The sequence below is a fragment of the Phragmites australis genome, chromosome 4 (assembly GCF_958298935.1).
Source record: "Phragmites australis chromosome 4, lpPhrAust1.1, whole genome shotgun sequence".
Classification (NCBI taxonomy): Eukaryota; Viridiplantae; Streptophyta; class Magnoliopsida; order Poales; family Poaceae; genus Phragmites; species Phragmites australis.
In genome coordinates this window covers 10167930-10188666 of record NC_084924.1, presented here as the reverse complement: position 1 = coordinate 10188666, position 20737 = coordinate 10167930, and the positions used below count along the sequence as shown (strand labels likewise).

Here is a 20737-nt window from a genome sequence, read left to right as displayed (position 1 = left end):
AGAATGAGTTAGTTTTCTGTTTGATTGGAGAGATAAGTGTGGATAAGATAAGAGTAATTAACTAAATTATATCTCTTAATTTTAAATAATAATAGTTAATCATATACTAATCAATATGTATTTAACACTTATCAATGCTAATCTAATCATAGCAATTACTCATTAATAACAAAATATGCTAATTATTACTAATCATACTCTAATCGACACACCAATAGTACACTAATAAACACACTAACACTTAACAACCATAATCTCACAGTAATAAATATTAATTAGTAATATAACATGCTAATTATCACTAATTATTTTACTCATGATCCTAATTAGCTAAGATGGATGACCTCATCCGGCCAAAATGAATAGATCACTTTATCCAACGTATTTGAAAAGTATTTCCAAAAGTTGGATGATACCATCCACCCGTACTCCAATCAAACGTCTCAAAAATATAAATGGATATCTCTTATCTAACATCATCTCACAAACCAAACATGCCTTGAGTTTACCTTAATTAAAAAATGTTAAAAAAATATAAATACACCTCGTAATGATCATATGCCTGAAAACGAGATCGATCGATGTCTCAGGCAATGAAGAATTGCGACTGGCGACAGAGATTAGGGGAGGGAAGGGAGGCTTCCTTAGTCACTAGGCTTAGAAAAACTCATACAGGAGGGAGGCAAGCCTAGCGGAGGAGGTGGGCGCATAGGCAGAGCGGGAGGCAACGAGGGTGCCGCCGATGTAGTCAATCAAGGACCACCGGATGGACCAATGTTAGGGTAGGGAGCTACAAAACTAAGAGGTTAATATGGTGGGAGTGACAAACGCATATCATGTGATTATGGTTGGTCGAATGAAAAATATGGTATTTTTAGACATTTGAAATATAGCATCACTCTTTTTCACGTGAGATTGATATTTGACAATAGTGACTCGGGTTGTAGCAATATTCTATGAGTCGCAAATTCAGATCCCACCCACATATCACCATCAGAAATTCAGATTGCAAATTTTATGCGTTGCAGCAATATTTTGCATAACTCATCCTGTGTTATGAGTTGAAGCTGTGCGGTGCAAGTGCAACTTTAATTTCTTTTATGTCTTAGCAAAATGAAGCATTTTTCCTAGTGTACATATCGGATAATATGTAGCAGCATATCAAATTTGCAAGAGAGAGTGACAGTTCTCCATTCGATCTTCTGGATTCTTCTTTTCACCAATGTAAAGAGACACTATCTTCGCAAAAAAAAAAAGAGTAAAGAGACTAAATAATGTCGAGTCTAGCTGGCTTCCTTTCGGATTAAATTACCTGCACCAAATGACCATTCAAGAGATCCTATGTTTTCTCCCACTCTAGTCAAAGCATCCCATCACACACTAGTCTTTTCTTCTCCTGATTTGAGCCACACATTGTTACTAGCCTTGCACGTCCCTTTCGAATTAACTTATGATTTCTTTGGGGAGGAGATTAACCCATGTTTAACAGCTACCTCTTCCGTCTGATGAGAGCGACCGAGCTGAACTGTCCTCACAAGTCACAAGACACTATCTTTGCGCATGCTGTTGAACTGTTGCATGGCCGACACGGCTACCGATTGATCGATCCCATGCACCAGAAAAACAATATGTGCATGTGCGTGCTCTTACACCGCCAGCGCTCTCGTTAACCGGTCTCCCTATATTTACCCTGCTCACACGATCGTATCAACGGATCGAAATGGCAATGCCATCCATGGATGCGAAGGTGATCGTGTCCACCTACGGGGAGTTGCCGCGCCGCCACCGTCCCATCAGCCATGGCGCGTCCACGGCCACCACGCGCGCGCCATCGATGCCAACGCGGGCCGGCGGCTACAACCGCCGGGCTCTGCTGCTCGCGTACGCGCAACAGCTGCGGCGACGACGCGGGGGTGGGGGGGGGGGGAGCAGCAGAGAGGCCCGCCGTTGCTGGAGTGGGGCGAATGGAAGTCGGATCCCGTTGTCAGCGCCGGCGGCGACGTCGCTGTAAGATACAAAGATATCCGTTTGTGTCTGCACGTGAAATAACTACGCGCATGCCAGTGCAGGGATTGCTTATGTGCATTTGGGTTTTCGGTGGCAGATGGGGACCAGGAGGAGAAGTTGGTGCTCCAGGTTGCGGTCCTGCGTCCAGCTTTGGATCAGGACGTTTCTTCGGCGAGTCAGGACGATTAGGGAGAACGCCTCGTGCAAGACAGGAGATCAGGAAGGTCGTTACTGTAGGAAATGCCCTCCCGTGGGAGGGGGGGGGGGTTGTTGAGAGGAGGTCAGGAAGATCGTTAGTGTAAGAAATACCTCGTAGGAGGCATGCAGCCGACCATTACAATCAATGCATATGCTCTCAAAAGATAATTTACAATCACATACATACAGCATTAGAATTTGGATCTTCTAAAGAAATACTTAGAAATTTAAAACCTGGTATTTTTGCAATCCTTTTTGACCAAGTATTGGTTTTTCTACGTAGGGTATCGACCCTTGCAAAAACAAATATGTATAGAACTTCTAGCTATTCCTAGACTAAGTGTATGTTTGTTACAACTTCAGCTTTGAGATCCATAGTGGATCTAAAGTTTGTATGATAAATAAAGTTTTTTAAATTTTTATTTTTAGTCTAAATAAAAACTAAATGACTTAACTAAATACTCTCAATTTATCAACAACTTCAAATACAGGATTTTTTAAAGCTAGGTTTGAGCAACTCTAAGAAATCTTAAATCTGCAACTATGCTAAATATGGCTTAAGGCAAACTCTGTATACATGCGTGACATATGGGTGAAGCTAGAACTTAAACATAGCAGTGTCAAATATACAATCTAAGTAAATATAGCTTCTAGAACTCATTTTTCCTCTATGTACATATGGTCAAAATAACAAATTACTCTAGTGCCAATACATACCTAGCTTCACCACTTATGCCACTAGTGACGTGCAACATGACATGTACTCGGACTCGGTTAACCATGTAACCAAATAGCTCTCTATATGTGATATGAGTATATGACATTCCGTGTACATGTTCCTAGCTAGATTCTTGTGGCTGCTCACTATCCTCTATTCCAAGCGATTGCCTCCTCCACATCTTCCTTCGCTTGGACATGTCTCCATCGTCCGTTGTGCCACCGTCTCGAGGCACTGGCGTCGCCAGTCATCGACAATGCCTTCGAGATCCGCCGCTAACAGGGCCGCCAGGCTGACCGCCACTGCTGCCTAGACTTCACCTACCGAGAGATGTAACAAAGCGGTCGATTGCAACAGCAACACGCGAGTTGCTGGCCGTTGGATGTTGATGCGTACTTAGCCTGTGTCAATTTTTTAGAGGAGTGTGTCAGTTTTGTTAGTGGGCTTCAATTGTTGTTGTTGTTTAATGAAAGGGAAATGGGCTATCCTTAGTTAGACTGTTTGGTGAAGGAGAGAAGCAAGTGGTTAGGCCCATTTGATACGGTAAGTGGGCGAGGCTCCATTGGACTAGCAGGTGAGGTAGGCAATGCGCCACTTGGATCAGCACGTGGGCAAGGCCTGTTTTACTGGACGGTAAGTGGGAAAGAGGCTTGGGCACTCCGTCTCCACACCGGAAGCACACCCCCTCAGCTCGTACGGACGTGTGGCAATGTTTAGTACGTGGGCCTCTCACTTTTTTTATAGGGTGCATATGAGGAGGCACATAACCCACTCACACGTCCTATGTAGACACACGTGTGAGCATCCTATACACATGCTAATAATAGATTGGAGAGCTCTAGATCCTCAGTGTGCTCGCACATCCTGCTTAACGTGCACATGTATGCGTACTCTAAACCTAGCCTGGGACCCATCCCGAGAGCAACTGAAGGTTAACACCTCCAAGTGAGCACCAACGTTGAACATGGGGTTCAAATGCTGGTGGGTAGGCTGCTAAACGGCAAGCCTTGCCACCCGAGCTGACGCTCGATCTCTTATCACTTTTATGTTACTCCATGAGGCTAAGGGTTTTTATTCCTATTGCTTGTTTGCCCTCGTTTTTCACTTTGCATTATTGACCTACTTTTTTCCCTGCCCTGTGACGGACAAAGGACCAATACTGTGGAGGATTATGTGGCACGATTTGAACCTATCAAGCATTCAATTTTGGCGCATAACCAAGTTTTTGATCCTATATTTTTCACTGCATGCTTTATTGATGGGCTTCAGGAGGATATCCAAGCCATGATTGTGCTATACCAGCCAAAGGACCTCGATATGGCACATGCGTTGACTTCACTATAGGAAAGTGTGGGTGTGCCACCCCGATTTCGGAGCAACCGTGCGGGAGAAGGCATGAGCATTGTTCGAGGAGGACTACGTGCACCAATGGCCCAGGTTCCTTCTGCAAAGGCATCTGCAGATGGACCTACAACAAATCAGCGTGGAGTTGAGAGTGCAAGAGCCACTGATCATCGTCAGACTGAAGACCATCTATTAATGCTGAGAGCATATATCGTCAAGCTCGGGGACTATGCTTCAAATGTGGAGAGAAGTGGGGACAACAACATATATGTGCAGCTACTGTGCAACTTCATATGGTCAAAGAGTTATTAGAGATGCCTCAAGATCATAACTCAATGGAGGCTCAAGCTCGAGAGGATGAGTCTGGCAGTGACAGAATGATGACAATATCACAAGTAGCGGTCACTGGAGGTAATGATGCTCGGACGGTGCGATTGTTGTGTATGATTGTCGATCAAGATATGATGATACTTGTGGATTTTGGCAGTTCACACAGTTTCATTAATTCTCACACTGCTGCCAAAATCTCAGACAAATAGTTCCTAATTCCATCAATAAGTGTGAAGATTGCTGATGGTGGCTATATGCAATGTAACCGAGAGATTCCTCAATGCAAATGGTGGACACATGGACACACTTTGGAGAGTAATTTCAGAGTGTTGTCTCTTGGTTCTTATGATATAATCTTGGACATAGATTGGCTCGAGGAGCACAGTCCAATGGTGAATCAATGGGACTTGAAAAGGATGGTTTTTAGATATAAAGGAAAACCGATAATGCTACAAGGTGTGACACCTCAACTGGATCACTACAAGGTGCTTTTCGCTATACAGCTCGATAATTTACTGAAGAATAACTCAGATGAACATATTGTTTATCTGTCATAAGAAGTTCCACTGGGCGATGTTGTCATACCTGATATAGTGAAGGAAATTATGTAGGAATTTACTGATATTTTCATTGAACCAACAAACTTACCTCCTCATCGTCACTGGGGTCATCACATCCCTTTAATTCATGGAGTCAATCTAGTCAACATTCGACCATATCGTACACGTTGGAGCAGAAGGCCGAGATTGAGACTCAGGTTGCCGAGATGCTAAAAACTGGGTTAATTAAGACCAGTAACAATTCATGCTCCTCTTTGGTTCTGTTGGTCAGGAAGAAGGAAGGTACCTGTCGCTTTTGCATAAACTTTCAACAACTGAATGCGATAACAGTAAAGAACATGTACTTGTTACCGATCATCGATGAACTATTGGATGAATTATCAGGAGCTTCATGGTTTTCCAAATTGGATTTGAGAGCGGGTTATCATCAATTTTGGTTACATGAAGAGGATGAACATAAAACCACATTTCAAACCCACTATGGTCATTTCGTGTGATGCCTTATGGGTTGTGTAATGCGCTGGCTACTTTCTAAAATGCAATGAACGAGATTCTAGCTCCATTACAAAGGAAGAGTGTACTAGTTTTCATCGATGATATATTGGTGTATATTCGTTCTTTGGAAGAGCTTTGTGTCCATCTCTGACAAGTGTTCAATATATCGCGTGAGCAAGGATTAAAGGTGAAGCTTTCCAAATGTGCTTTTGCTTAGCAAACCATTAGTTATCTAGGTCACACTATTTCAAAAGATGGAGTTTCTCCCGGGGATAAGATCATAAACATTCAAAACTGGCCATTACCTACTGATGCTAAAGAGCTCTAGAGTTTTCTATGATTTGCCAATTATTATCGAAAGTTTGTGAATGATTTTGGTCTTATATGCAAAGCAATGACATATATGCTCAAGAAAGGGGCCATCTTCAACTGGACACCCACAACATAACAAGCATTTTAGGAGCTCAAAGATAGACTGATCAGGCACCAATGCTTCTATTGCCGAATTTCAGTAAACAGTTTGTAGTGGAGGTCGATGTCAGTGATTGTGGAATCAGCGTCATTCTAATGTAATGTGGCCATCCTATCGCTTATCTATGTAAATCTTTAGGCCCCAAGAACAAAGGATTGGCAACTTATGAGAAGGAGTGTCTTGCAATGATCTTGGCAGTGGACCATTGACATGCTTATTTACAGCATTCAGAATTTATCATCTGCACTGATCACCAAAGTTTGATCAATCTGACAGAGCAACATATTCGCACATCGATTCAACAAAGAGCCCTTACTAAACTCATGGGCTTGTCTTATCAAATATAGTATAAACAGGGTCAATTAACAAGGTGGAGAATGCTCTCTCTCTCTCTCTCTCTCTCTCTCTCTCTCTCTCTCTCTCTCTCTCTCTCTCTCTCTCTCTCTCTCGTCGACCTCATTTGTTATCGAATGAAGCATTAACAATCACAGTATGCCATCCTACTTGGCTGGATACTATTGTTCACAGTTACACCCAGTACCCATTCACTAAACAACTGTTGGTGAAACTGTCCTTACCAGGTAACACTCGTTTAGACTACTCTCTCAAAGATGGAGCTATCATGTTTAGAGGTCGTATTTGGATTGGGGTTGACAGTACCATTCATCGTCACATTATCTCAGCTCTCCATGATAGTGCCTTGGGGGGATATTCCAGTTTCTTAGCAACATATCATTGTATCAAACGCTTATTTGGGTGGACTAACATGAAACAGGTAATCAAGAATTATGTGCAAGAATGTGCAGTGTGTTAGTAGGCAAAGACTAAATGAATTGCACCTCCTAGATTGCTTCAACCTCTCAACATTCTAGACCAAGCTTGGCATGTGGTGACCTTGGATTTCATCGAGGGACTTCCCCAATCAGCTCAGTATGACACTATCTTGGTGGTGGTGCACAAATTCAGTAAGTATGCACATTTTATCCATTTGAAACACCCCTTCAGAGCACTTCAGGTGATTAAAGTATGTATGAGTCGAGTGTTCGAACTCCATGGTCTTCCGCAAGCTCTTGTTTTTTTATCGTGATAGGATCTTTACAAGCACATTGTGGCAAGAGCTTTTCAGGTTATCTCAAATTGAATTGCAAATGAATTCCTCTTATCACCCACAATCGGATGATCAAACCGAGCAAGTGAATTAGTGTCTTGAGACCTATCTTTGCTATGCCGTACATGCTTGTCCTAAGAATTGGTTACATTAGATTTCTCTTGTGGAGTATTGGTATAATACATCTTACCATACATCTCTAGGCATTACACCTTTTAAAGCATTGTTTGGGTACCAACCACACGATTTTGGAGTTCCGGCAATAGCTGACTACACTGTTCCTGACTTGGCTTCATGGTTGAAAGAACGTGAGGTCATGCGTGACTTGCTTCATCACCATCTCAATCATTCTCAGAACCGCATGAAACAACAAACTGACAAGCATCGTACTGCACATGAATTTCAAGTCGGAGATAAGGTTTATCTGAAATTGCAACCTTATATTCAGTCCTCGGTGGCACGTTAACCTAACCAGAAACTTGCATTCAGATAGATGTCCCATTTGCCATTCTATCGAAAGACGACGTTGTGGCAGACAAATGGATCTTCCATTATCTAGTCAAATTCATCTTGTGGTCCATGTATCCCAGCTGAAGCAAGCTATTACTCCAAGTACTATTGTCAGTAAGCAACTTCTTGCCTCCTCTTCTGTTTTGCAGCTTATGCAGGCGCCCGAGAGTATTCTAGAGCAGAAGTTGATCAAACGAGGACGCTCCACAATCACTTGGTGTCTGATCAAATGGCAAGGTCTGGATACAAACATGGCAACTTATGAAGATATTGAAGACTTGCAGCATCGATTTCCCGATTCACCGGCTTGGGGGCAAGCCATTGCTTAAGGGGAGAGGAATGTTATTGAAAGGACAATGATGTCGCGTAGAGGGTGGTGAATATATATTTTTGCAAAACTCCGTCCCCTTTTGATAATTGGTCAACGAAAATAAACTAACAAAATTTTCACAAGTAAAAAACCTAAATATGCTAGGCTCAACTAGTGCATAATCACCCTAAACAAATATGAGTGTTACAATCCTAGGGTGATAAATATTATTCAATTCTAGCAAGATATGCAGAAAACTCTAATCGGATATTCTGAAATTACTTTTCATCCGATGTTCCAATATTGTTCATCGGGAGCATCCAATCAGTGCAAAATGATATATTTGAATATCATAAAATTAACTTAATACACATACAAATAAGCATAGAAGCATGAATATTAATGTAATACACAAGAGTAAGGAAACACAGAGACAAATGATATATTATCGAAGTTTGGATATCCACCGATATCCTATATCTCTGTTGAGGAAGCTCGGTCACACTGAACCTGATCTCTTTCAACTCTTTTCCTCATGAGGTTGTACAATGCACTCCTCATCTCTACTATGGCCAACTATTCCCCTACTCTGCAACTACTTCTAGGCCTCCTCACAATCTTCACTTGAGGGGATCGCCGATAATTCACCACCGAGCCGTCTAGGAGATGATGGTCTGTAAGAGTAATAAATTCCCGAACTTGCGCACAATCAACACCAAGTGCTCAAATACATGCAACTAATGCGACATGTGCGAGCAACCCAAGCTCCAAAAATTAACTCCAACCTAAGTTTCAAAATTACTGTTCATCGAAACATCTGATCCAAAAATTAACTCCAACCTGAGAATACCGAGTTTCTTAAAATTGGATGGTTTGAAATTACTGTTCATTGGAACATCCAAAACTGTTCATCGGAACATCCGAGCAGCACAACTAACACTAAAATAACGGCGATAACTTTTGATCCCGATATCCGATTTCGGTGATTTTAGATTCTATAGAAAGTTTATTCAGAGGGCTACACATACCTACTGAATTCATGATCTCAACAACATTAGATCAAAACTAGAAACACCGCGAAAGCTGATTCAGATGCTTCTACCTATTGTACAAAACTTAATCCCCCAAGGCTTGGCCACAACCATTTTTCGCCACTAAGGCTGGCAACAACAAAGGGTTAAATCCAAAATACTATTTAGATACCTCGGACTCATAAAACGAACTCTCAACACAAATCCATCCCGCACTAAATACATGATTTGAGCATTCAGCACAATAATCGAGCAACGCTTTCGACGGCCTCTCTTGATAGTATGACTATCGATCCTATAATTCGGTCTCCGACCAAGCATCTTTAGATCGACAAAACAAGAAACCAAATTCTAGTTATACCTTTAACTTGAGCTATCCCATCAGACTTGACGAACACATCGTCTAAGCCCTGACGCTTCTTATAGTTCTTCAAGACTCGTCATCAACTCCTCTTCTCTTGATGACGATGATCATCCTAGCTTCTAATTTTATCTTCACTTGATCTTTCGAAAGCTTGATGAAGTTTACTTGATTGCTTCCTATGCACCAAGCATGAAAGACTTCTCTCTTTTCATTATCTTCATCTGGTTCACCACTATTGCATGAACCGCAAGCATCAAACATATAAATTGTCCACTAAGCTTGTCTTGATCTTGCTCATCCAACTTGACATATTGAATATCTCACTTCAACTCATGCCTTCTTATGGAACCTAACCCCAACTCACTCTCAAGCACAAAACACATGAGTTAATTCATAAAACTTAATTGATAATTTCATACATTTAGTTACTTGATCTACATAAGTAACTTGGTCTTCATGCTTATTATCAATCTTATTAAGATCATCCTCAACCTCTCAAATCTCTTCCAGTCTAGCTTCTCCTTAATCACATGAGCATCACTTAGAACTCATTGATCTCGATGCATCTCTCTTGATCTTCTTGGTATTCCTCAATGAATCTATTCTCTATCAATCATGCATCATATATGGAACGTACTACAAATAATTCTCAACATAATTGTTAATCCATAGAAATTATTATTAATTATCAAAACCATATTTAGGGGCTAGATAAACCTTCAGTTATAGTCCGCACTTTTGTTTGCTCTTCGTCCGGCACGAGCTATAAGTCGCCAGGCAAGTAGCGATAGGCAAGTTTAGAAGGCAAGTAAGATGGTTAGAGTTGTGCGGGCATGGCGTTAAGCTAGGGCGTTGGCATGACGTAAGCCACACTGGCATGTGGGTGGGTTGGCTCGGTTAGGGGTTAATAGGACTGGAACCTCTCTGTAATTAGCACGATTGAGCTGGAGATTAAAAGGATAACTCACGACATCATCGTGTTCCTTCCTCCTACCTATATTTCTCGAACCTTCTTCTTCTCTGACAAGCAAGGACTCATCATCGTCGAACGGACGATGACACATCATTAGCATTTCGTTCATCGATATGTCATGGTTACGCATCCAGCACTGCTTCGATAGCCTCGTCATCTTTACTTGACAATGCTTATCACTACAACAGAATAGGTCATCCGCGTCGTCTAGGCCAGAATCGACACTAATGAAGTATCAATACCAGTTCGTAACATCCCACGATCAATCATTGATTGAGCCAGGTTTTCGACACTGATACTCAATACCAGTGCCGACTCTTGACACAAATCGGGACTGATACTATCACTGTCGGTTTATAATTCGAGCCTGTAGTGAATCTTGGAGTGGACACGGAATTTTGATGCGCTCTGATTTTGGCTCATGCCCTCAGGCTCAGCTCGATCTCTCTTTCTCTCTCTTTCTCTCTTTTATCTCTTCAGGTTGGCCGAACGCCCACACTCCATCCGATTATCTAAGTCCCAGCCTCCCTCACTGGCCTCTCTCTCTCTCTCTCTCTCCCTCTCTCTCTCTCTCTCACCGGCCTCCTCCTCCATCCTCACCCACCAGCAACTCCGCCCCTTACGAGATCCACGGTGGGATTCGGCGGATCCGACCATGGATCTTGCTAGGATGAAAGATCCAAGGCTGGATCTCTCTAGCTATAGCGGTGAGTGGAAACGTGTTAGCATCGGGCACCTTCACCGTTGTGTGAGCCCCTCCTCTTCACCGTTGAGCTACACGAGGCCTTCCCGCCCTTCCTCGCTGCTGTCACGACTGTGCCAGATCCGCCTCGTGCCGTGGTCATTGTGGGGGTTGGCGGGGAGGTTGGCTTGTGGTCGTGGCCAAATCCGGCCATAGCGACTGATGTTGCTCCTTTGTCGTCGAGGAGCACATGGCAAGGGTGGTCGGCGAGGAGTGCACGGTCGGTGTCTTCAGCATATCCTATAGTGGCGGCCTTAGTGCCCTCGTGTTTTCTTATGCAGGATAGAGCAAGGTTGCTCCGGCGAGCTGAGCAGAGGGGTGAGAGGGCGTGACAGTGGCAACAAATGAGCCAGCTTGTTTACTTTTTTGCTCTAAGGTACCACTTTTAGTGTCGGTTGTACAACCAGTAGTGATTGGGGCATGACTTTCAGTGCCGACCAATCACTACCAGATGCAAAATCCACTCTAAATGGCCCTTTAGAGTTGGCATTGAAGTACCTTTATGTAGTAGTGTATGTCCATTGTGGCAGTATGTGTGATTTCCTCAAAGTAGAATTGTTTGCTCGATGAGTAATCAATCACATTGCTTTAGAGTCAGTGAATGGCACCCTGTCACACTACTGGGTGCAGCGTAGAAGTCATGGTAGGGCATCAGGAGTTCACCGGTGTTGGGATGAAATATTGAGCCCCAGACGTCACTCTTGGAGCCGTAGTTTTGGAGGGCCAGTATACCATCGTGGATGATACCCACGACAAGCACCTGGAAGGACTTGGGGCTCGGGCTCGGCTCGACAACAGTGGTTGGTCTAAAACTTTAATGATGGGTGTACATAGTTGAAAATTTTGTTCGATAACCATGGTACGTTGCACATTTGGGCAACCGAACGCTAGGGATGAAAGCGGAACCGATAGTTTCTGATCCAATCTGTTTGGATACAGATACAGGTGAAAGGATCGAGTGACCCAAGAGATGGGGGTGAATTGGGCACTAATTAAAAATACTTCAACCGAGTACTAGAAAAGGTAGCAACCTTATCTTAGAAGAAATGTAAAACAACTACGCTAACAAGCTAGAGCAAGGCAACTGTACAAGCAAGCAAAGACACTAATCAAATTGTGAAATTTAAAACTTGCAAGAAGATAAATGCTCAAAGTAAATACAGGAAAGGAAATACATGGACAAAAGAATACCGAATCTTTTCCCGATGTATCGAGAAGTTGACACTCTCCCTAGTCCTCGTTGGAGTATCCACCAAGGATATAGCTCCCCCTTGAGTCACCAAGACTCAAGTGCTCCCTCTTGATTGCTACTTCTCTATCTCCGGATTAACGGGCATCAAACCAAGCAAAATCGCTCTTCCCGGGGCTCCCACAAGAACTTCAAGAGCTCACCAAGACACCTCCAATCACCAAAGACTGGTTAGGTGTTGCCAACCACCAAAAGTAATAAGCCAATAGCTTCACTTAATCAACATCATGCCTAAACTACAGCTAGATGCACAATTTCTACTCTTGAAATCTTTAATGTTCATTAGGGACTTGGAAATCAACTCAGGTGCTCTCTCTTGCTTCTTGATGACACACATAATGTATGAACTCCTCTGGGCCATGAGAGAGATGAATGAAACCGAGTGAGGATGTATTTATAGGCTAGAGGTCCAAATCTAGCCGTTGCCCAACTACCCCATTTTTTTTGAACGTCGGATGGTCTGGCGTGCACTGACTTATTATGAGGAACGGTTGTGAGGAACGGTGACATCCTAAGAGGGGGGTGAATTAGGACACTTAGAAACTATTCAGTTCCAAAAACTTCACAAGATAAACCTATCTTAATTTCTATCTCAATGTACTCTAGATTTATCTAATGTGTCTACTCTACCGCTTAAGAGGATTGCAACATACTCTAGCAAGATAAATTGCAAGTATGTAAATACGAAAACGTAAATAAGGTAGAGAGACAAACTCAACACAAGGAATTTTTATCTCATGGTATCGATGACATGAATGTCATCTCTATTTCACGTTGGAGCTCCACAAAGGATATATCCTCGGTCGACATGTCTCTTCAGGTGAAGATGGTGACGAGGTTCGGACGGAGGAAGACGTGGAGGAGACAATCGCTCGGAAGAGAGGACAGCGGCAGCACTATAGTATGTACTATGAAAGTACAGACTAGTTTTCCTATATATATATATATTCGTGCATTTTTTATCTTGACTTAATAGATACGTAAAATAAATAAATAAACTCGTTTGATTATTTGTATCTGTTGTTGCAGCTTGTTATGGTGGATGCGAATATACGATATCATTCTGACCCCGCAGAATGGTCTAACAAATATAGACTATGTATCTGCTCTTGCAGACGGATCCACTTATCAGTATCGTAAAATTATCTCTATACGAGTAATCTATCATAATATCAACTCTTATATCCGCTCATACATCTTTAAATTCAGTAAATCATACAGAAACTCAGCTCAGTATTTTTAGACAGATACCACAAACTAAATATTTTTTTAAATAAATATAGCGTTTGTCAGTCTATTTTCTCCTAAACTGCTTATTGCATGCAGCGGCCCAAGAGAGCCCGGCCCAATTCTGACTCGAACTCCTCGGTCAAAGGACAAGTCCCAAATCGACGCAACGGATCAAACAAGGACACCCAAAAAAACAAAACAAAAACCAAACAAAAACGCGGACGCGGCACAGAACACACAACACCGCACCGCCGCCTCCTTTCCTCCCCTCGTCGTCGTCGACTCGTCGTTCGCCACCCCATGAGTCCGCCTCCGAGACATGCCCCGTAGCCCCGGTAGGAGCCTCCTCCTCCGCGTCTCCCCGCCATCCGAGTCCCCCGCGCCGCCGCCATGGCGATGCCGTTCGCGCGCCGCGACATCGAGGCGGCGGGCGCCGGCCACGGCCACGACGACTCGCCGGACGCCAAGAAGGGAAAGCCGGAGCTCGCCGGGGTGCGCCCCACGCTGACGCGGTCCGAGGCGTTCGCATTCGCGGCCGTGCTCGCGCTCTTCACCGCCGGGATCTTCTGCGTCTTCCTCTCCTCGCCCCGCCGCGAGTTCGGGCAGATCCTCCGCCTCCCGCGCAGCCTCGCCGACGTCCGCCTTCTCAAGTAAGCATCCCCCTTCCGCTTGCTCTTTTTTCTCTCTGATCGGCCTTGTATTTTGGATCGAAGCTGTTTGTGTCTCAGAAAGCGTAGTTTGAATCGTACCAAGCAAGGTGCCTATTGATTTACTGGTGCAAGTTTTGGGCTTCCGATTTCTAACGATTAGGCTATACTTTACCATTCCGAGAATTTGATCGAGACTTGGGATTAGTGACGCGGTGAGATCGAGTCAGTACACGCGTTAGAATCAAACCAAGGTGAAGTTATGTTTTGGTAGATGCAAATCAGACAATTAGGAACAAACGGCGAGGTGGTTGCTAATTGCTTGGAAGAGGACACGAAGGATCCCTTTCCTGGTTGATTTTGTAGCGGCTGCAGCAATGGGACTTGGTCCAAGTCAAACCATCGTTGGAGATTAGGCAGGGTTAGGAGATCTTTTGCTGTACGATTTTCACTAGGGTCTTTGTTGTGGGCAGCGTTTTGCTTACTTTCTTGCTGAAAAAATTATCTCTCACTAGGGTCTGGCTAATTAAAGGGGAAGTTTGTAAGTATATTGGCCTTATCTGTTAATTTTTCAAAGCCCCCTTTACCGTCATCCATGCAAGACGAAAGATCTTATCCACATTTATATTTGGCTCTACGTACTACATGTCAGAGAAGTATGTAGTTATACATATAAGCACTGAACAATGCCTGTTTTCTGTACTATCGAAATTAATCATTTGTAGTTTTTTGGACTATCATCTCCTTTTTTATTTAGTTAGATAAACTACATATTTTCATTTTTGCCCATAGTGTTTGTTAAGGTTCCTTTTGATTTGTTGTTCATTCAATACGAAAATTTCAATTAGTAAACTAGCAACATGAATACAAGATCATGGATTTAAAACGATTCAAGAGCTAAGTTCCTTTTGCAGTTTTCTATCAAGAAAACATGATTTAACGTTGACACTAGATAGTAGATAAATATATCTGCTTTAGCCATTTCAAATGTAAATTTGAACATTTATTCAAGAAATTTGGGTTTCTTAGACTGGAAATATAATCAGTGGAGTTCTGTTCTTTTGTCCAACTCAATCTTTCACAGAACATTTGACCTCCATTCAACTAACTTGCATGTTATAGGATTGTTTCTCTTGCTCCTTTTGTCATTTGTTCTGATATATTAGGATGTAACCTTGCATATCTGTTGCTACCAGCCAACCGCTCACCAAATTGTAGTACATTTATGTTTCTTGTTACAACATAACCACTCCTTTTAGTTTTGGCTAATTTGACAATTCTATAGACGATCAAGACATTAATATTGTTGTGTCACTTGTTTTCATGTACTAGAATGTGTCCATGATCTCCAATTGTTAGCACTTACCAAATGTAGCACATTGAGGTGTCTTTACATTTTGGTTACTACTTAATACTTACAGTGTTTAAAAATACAGCTGAATACATCTGATGCTCTTTTCCTATTTGAACATTTTACATATACTGGTTTAACCATAGTATTCTCAGAATTTTGAATCTTAGTTGTTATTACAGATGGTACTAAATGCATAGCCAATTCGTTCTGGTTGATTTTCTGCTTGACTCTGTTATTAGTGGATGACAAGAAAATCTTGCTATCTTCGTATTCATAGTGATGACTATGTAGTAATTGTTCATATCTGCAATCTTTATAGAATATGTTAGCAATGAAATGAGTGGATATAGTTCTGGAATACGACATCTGTTGCTAACATGTTTCCCTGAAACTTGCAGAGACAATCTTGCTGTTTATGCAAGAGATCATCAAGTAAATTTTATATTGGGGTATTGCTCAATATACATCTTCATGCAGACATTTATGATCCCCGGAACAATATTCATGTCTTTACTCGCCGGGGCTCTTTATGGAGTGATTAAAGGTGGCATTTTGGTCGTCTTCACTGCCACAGCTGGCGCATCATCTTGCTATTTTGTCTCCAAGTTGATTGGCAGACCCTTGATTTGTTGGTTGTGGCCTGAAAAACTGAGATATTTCCAGTCAGAGGTAGTATTCTGCTAGCATGTTGGTTAGCACTTTTTTGAGATCCTTTCCACAAATGGCAGAGTTCAGCTGTTTCTTCATTTCATACAAAAAAAAACTTGTTTTGTATAACAAATATTTTTGCTCCTAGTGCAGATTGCAAAGAGGAAAGAAAAACTATTGAACTATATGCTTTTTCTGAGAATAACGCCTACTTTACCCAACACATTCATCAATATGGCGTCACCCATTGTTGACATACCTTTCCATATTTTCTTTGCTGCAACACTAGTGGGTCTCATCCCAGCATCTTTTATTACTGTAAAGGTAAACATCTTCTTAACCACAGATGCAATGATATTATTGTTTGACTTTTTTTTTTATTAGAGCAAATCAATAATCTGAACCAAAGTCCATGTTGTATGGTAAGAAATCACTTGCAAAATGGACTTGAGTGCTTAAGCATCAAGACTGCGAAATACCATAGCATCTTGGGTTCTTAATATAATGGTGTCGTACTTTTGCTGAAATTTTGGGTACAAATGGAGATGAAAGGCATCATGTTTCATGAACCACCTAAGCATGTCTTCGCTATGGCTTCAAGCCTTCAACAGAATAAGTGTCATTAAATCCTTGGTTCTTGGTTTTAGTGGATGCTGGATGAGCAAACATCATCATCGGGGTGGTTGGGGCTCTGAATAGGAAACAGCTATGCTAGCCTATATCTGTTCTCAATTCCAAGGAATCTGAAGGACCCTTGTTAGACTCTATCCTGAATGGCCATCGCATGCAATTATTCTTTGAGTCTAAATTAGTTCAGAGTTAAATTGTTATGTGCTGAAAGGCTACTTCCTTGACCCAGAAACTACCTGAGCTTCAACCATCTGGGTATCCATATTATGTTTTCCTCTTTCCAATGGACGTTTTGTATTTTTTGTCCCATTATTGGAGAGTCTGTATAAGTGTCACCTGGACACTCGTGTCCAAAATTATTTGCTGAATCGGACACTCCGAATCTGAGTTGGATTCCGACACCCGCGTTGGATTCCGAGTTGTATTTCGCGTGTCCAAATTTTCTTTGCCGAATCGAACACCGAGTCCGAGTCGGATTCCGACACCCTTATCTGTGTCCAGGTAACACTGGTCTGTATAGAATTTTCTTATTGCTAGAAAGAAGATTTCTAGTGTGCGGTGGCCGTATCAAACTTTTATCTCGTGCTGAAATAATGAGTCCCGCTTTTGTTTTAAGTTAGCGTTTTATGTCGATCTGTTTGTGTCTGACGATCATGTTGCTTGCTTTAGGAAGCATCTTCCCTAGTTTTTCTTTCCTCCTGAAGAACGAGTTCATAATTGCTAATGATCATTGCTGTTATTATCCTGCAGGCTGGTAGAGCTCTTGGCGATCTGAAATCAGTTAGAGAGTTGTATGACTTCAAGACATTAGTTGTTCTATTCCTCATTGGATCTGCCGTAGTCGTTCCAACAATCCTGAAAAGGAAGAGAACATACTAATGATGCCTGGGCGCATCCAACTATTGCATTCAGATGCTCGGTGTATTAGCATTTTCGCCCTTTCTTTTGTTTTCTTGATATTGTATATACCTATCCAATGCTAGTTGTAGAGATGTAACAACTTGAATACTTCCCTTAATACCAGATGACGTTATCACAATATCCGCTGGTCTGATGTTAGCTGCTATCCTGTATCACCTAATTATGTCAACTGAAACCTAGAGTTGCTCAGTTGTTCTGTATCACTCTCAGTGTTGCTAATTATATTATCTCAAAAAAGTATTGATAATTATATTATCTAGAAAAATGTATTGCTAATAATATGACCCTCTCAGCATTCACTTTTTTTTAGGGAACGTTGGCAGCATTCGCTTTTTCTTTTTCGAGGGAACTAAAGACGTTTAAATGGGCCATGCTTACTGGGCCGGTCTGAGGTACGGCACTGTAGGCACGGTCCAGGCACGGCACGAGGCCACGGGCCATGCCTGGGCTGAGCGCGCGGCACGACGGGCCGGCACGGCCCGGCACGTAAATGTTCGGTTATTTTCTATTTATATATATATATATTAATTTTGTAGCTATTTTTATCTATTTTTTATATTTTTATCTATTTTCTATATATTTTTTCTATATTATATATATATATATATTTATTTTCTATATATTTTTTTTATCTATTTCGGCCCGTCGGGCCGAAATCGTGCCCGTGCCGGCCCGGCCCGGCACGGTCACCGACAGGCCGTGTCGTGGGTCGAGGGGAGGCACGCGAGCCGACACGGCACGATCTGCTACAGTAGATGGGTCGTTCGGGTCATGCCGAGCCGGGCCCATGCCGGGCCGGCCCGAATGGCCCATTTGGCCATATTTGGAGGGAACGTTGTCCGCATACTTGTGCTTGTCCTAGTGGGGACTTGACGGCTTTTCGAGGCCGAACTCTCTAATCATTTAGACCGTGCAGAGCCCAAAAGAAGCCTTCCGGCGAGGCCCAGGCCCAGGTCAGGAGCAGCCTTCAGCAATTTTATCGGCATCCCCCTTTTGGGCTCTTTTCTATCCGGGACAGAGCGCACGGCCCTCACCCTCCGCGGCTCGACAGGAGAGCAGCAATGGCGACCCTCTCTATGGTCTCCGTCCCCATCGCCCCCTCCTCCCTTCCCCTCTCCACCCGGGGCCGCGGCTCCTCCCTCTCCTTCCGGCTCCCAAGGTTAGTGACGACTTCTCCCGCCATCCTTCTCCTCTTCTCCCCATCGCGACCATTCTTGGGTTTGTGCGTGCCTGTGCTTGTATGAGTTCGCTCGCTGCATCCTGACACCTGCGGCCGGAGTGCTGGTAATTGACACGGCTTGTTTCTTGCGTTTCTACGACCTTGTACTTGGAGGTTTGAACGAAAGGGACTAAGTTGCTAGTACTATTGTGGTGTGCTGCTAGTCTGTATATGCCGCTTATGTGTGCAATTGTATGGTGGTGTCAATGTTGGAAGGATGGTCTTCTGTTCTGTGACTTGATGAATTCTTGCCGCAATGTTAGGAAATGATGTTTATATTGATTCATGCATATGAATCCCCTGCCCTAGCACATTGTCGAATAACGCCATTCATTGTACAGCAATGTGTGTCTGATTCTGGTATCAAAGAAAAGGATGGTTCTTTTAGTTGGAATATTGATGTGGATGCGATAATAGGAGTTGTTTGTTATTCTCATTCTGATAACCCTTCACACCTAGCCTCATGTTGGTTTTTTGTGTGTGTGTGTGTGTGTGTGTGTGTGTGTGGTGGTGTTGAGATTCCAAACCACAAGAGGGTGGAGTACTCATTGCAGTACATACACGGCATTGGGCGGACACGCTCCCGACAGATCCTTTTGGACCTCAATTTTGACAACAAGATCACAAAGGAGCTCTCTGAGGAGGAGGCCATCACCCTCCGTAAGGAGGTCAGCAAGTACATGATTGAAGGAGACCTTGTAATGTCCCTGATCCCTTTGCTAATTCAATACTGCAGTTCTTTGATTTGGTAGTTCATGATGATTCGTGATTCCTATGGTTACCCTAATTAGCATATCAATGATTCCTTGAAAGTTTGGAGGCTTAAAGTTTATTCTGCTGACATATATAGTTCTTTTTTTTTAACTTCCGTCGATCATATCTGACATTTTACTTTGTTTTATATTGATGTTGGCTTCGAAAGGAATGAAAATACTGAATATTGGACCTCTGTTCTTTGGCATGCTTTACAGAAACGTTTCAACCGTGTGGCAATTGAGAGGACGAAGGAGATTAGGTGCTACAGGGGCATCCGGCACAAGCTGGGGCTTCCAGTTCGTGGCCAGAGGACAAAGAACAACTGCTGGACACTCAAGGGAAGGAGGTCTTCAGTTGCCAAGAAGAAGTCGTCTGCCTCCCAGGAGGAATAAGTCACATTGCCATGCATTTAAGTTCTGTTTGGTTTTTGTGTAACGTCACTACTGCTTGGTATTTCATCTCGAGCTTTGATGCTGTCTTAGATGAATCACGGGGATATGATCTGCTGCTGCAAAATTTATAGTTGTGAAATAGCTTATATGAATCGATGCTAAATCAAATTTACATTTGTGTTTTGTCACATTCACGACTCATTGTTTGGTGTCTCTCCCCGATGCCCTATCTGCGCTTCATGCAAGGAGCTCAACCTGCTCCTAATGAGTTACTAGTTACTAGAACCAGTGTTCTGAGAATTTTTCACCTGCCGCTGATTTGTGTCCAAGCGTTTCACAAGTTTAAGCAGAGTAGTGCCAATGGTATCTCTGCCCTCATCCCTGCTCTGTATATTGTATACCGTGTGATAGAAAGTTATTCAGAGGAAACCGACAGGCGACGATGTGCTAACACATCGATGATCATGTGCTCAATGCATTCAGCGATGCTGTGCTGATCACTGCTGGCACATTGATGAATGATGATTGA

The 20737-nt window shown here is 42.8% G+C and overlaps 1 protein-coding gene and 1 pseudogene across 1 annotated transcript; both read left to right on the top strand.

Annotated features, from left to right (window-relative positions):
• The first annotated feature begins 13814 nt into the window (after positions 1–13814).
• On the top strand, positions 13815–17961 carry LOC133915636 (uncharacterized membrane protein At4g09580-like). The gene is made up of 4 exons (XM_062358866.1): positions 13815–14291; positions 16041–16311; positions 16444–16614; positions 17671–17961. Exons 1-4 carry the CDS (start codon positions 14032–14034, stop codon positions 17797–17799), a joined length of 831 nt encoding a protein of 276 aa, XP_062214850.1. The 5' UTR covers positions 13815–14031; the 3' UTR covers positions 17800–17961.
• A 728-nt stretch (positions 17962–18689) lies between these two features.
• LOC133914174 (small ribosomal subunit protein uS13c-like) lies at positions 18690–20423 on the top strand (annotated as a pseudogene).
• Positions 20424–20737: the final 314 nt, after the last annotated feature.

Coding starts and splice junctions, on each gene's coding strand:
- LOC133915636 (XM_062358866.1), top strand. CDS start 14,032: ATGGCGATGCCGTTCGCGCGCCGCGACATCGAGGCGGCGGGCGCCGGC. Junction 14,292..16,040: donor GCCGACGTCCGCCTTCTCAA/GTAAGCATCCCC, acceptor TGAAACTTGCAG/AGACAATCTTGCTGTTTATG. Junction 16,312..16,443: donor TGAGATATTTCCAGTCAGAG/GTAGTATTCTGC, acceptor CTCCTAGTGCAG/ATTGCAAAGAGGAAAGAAAA.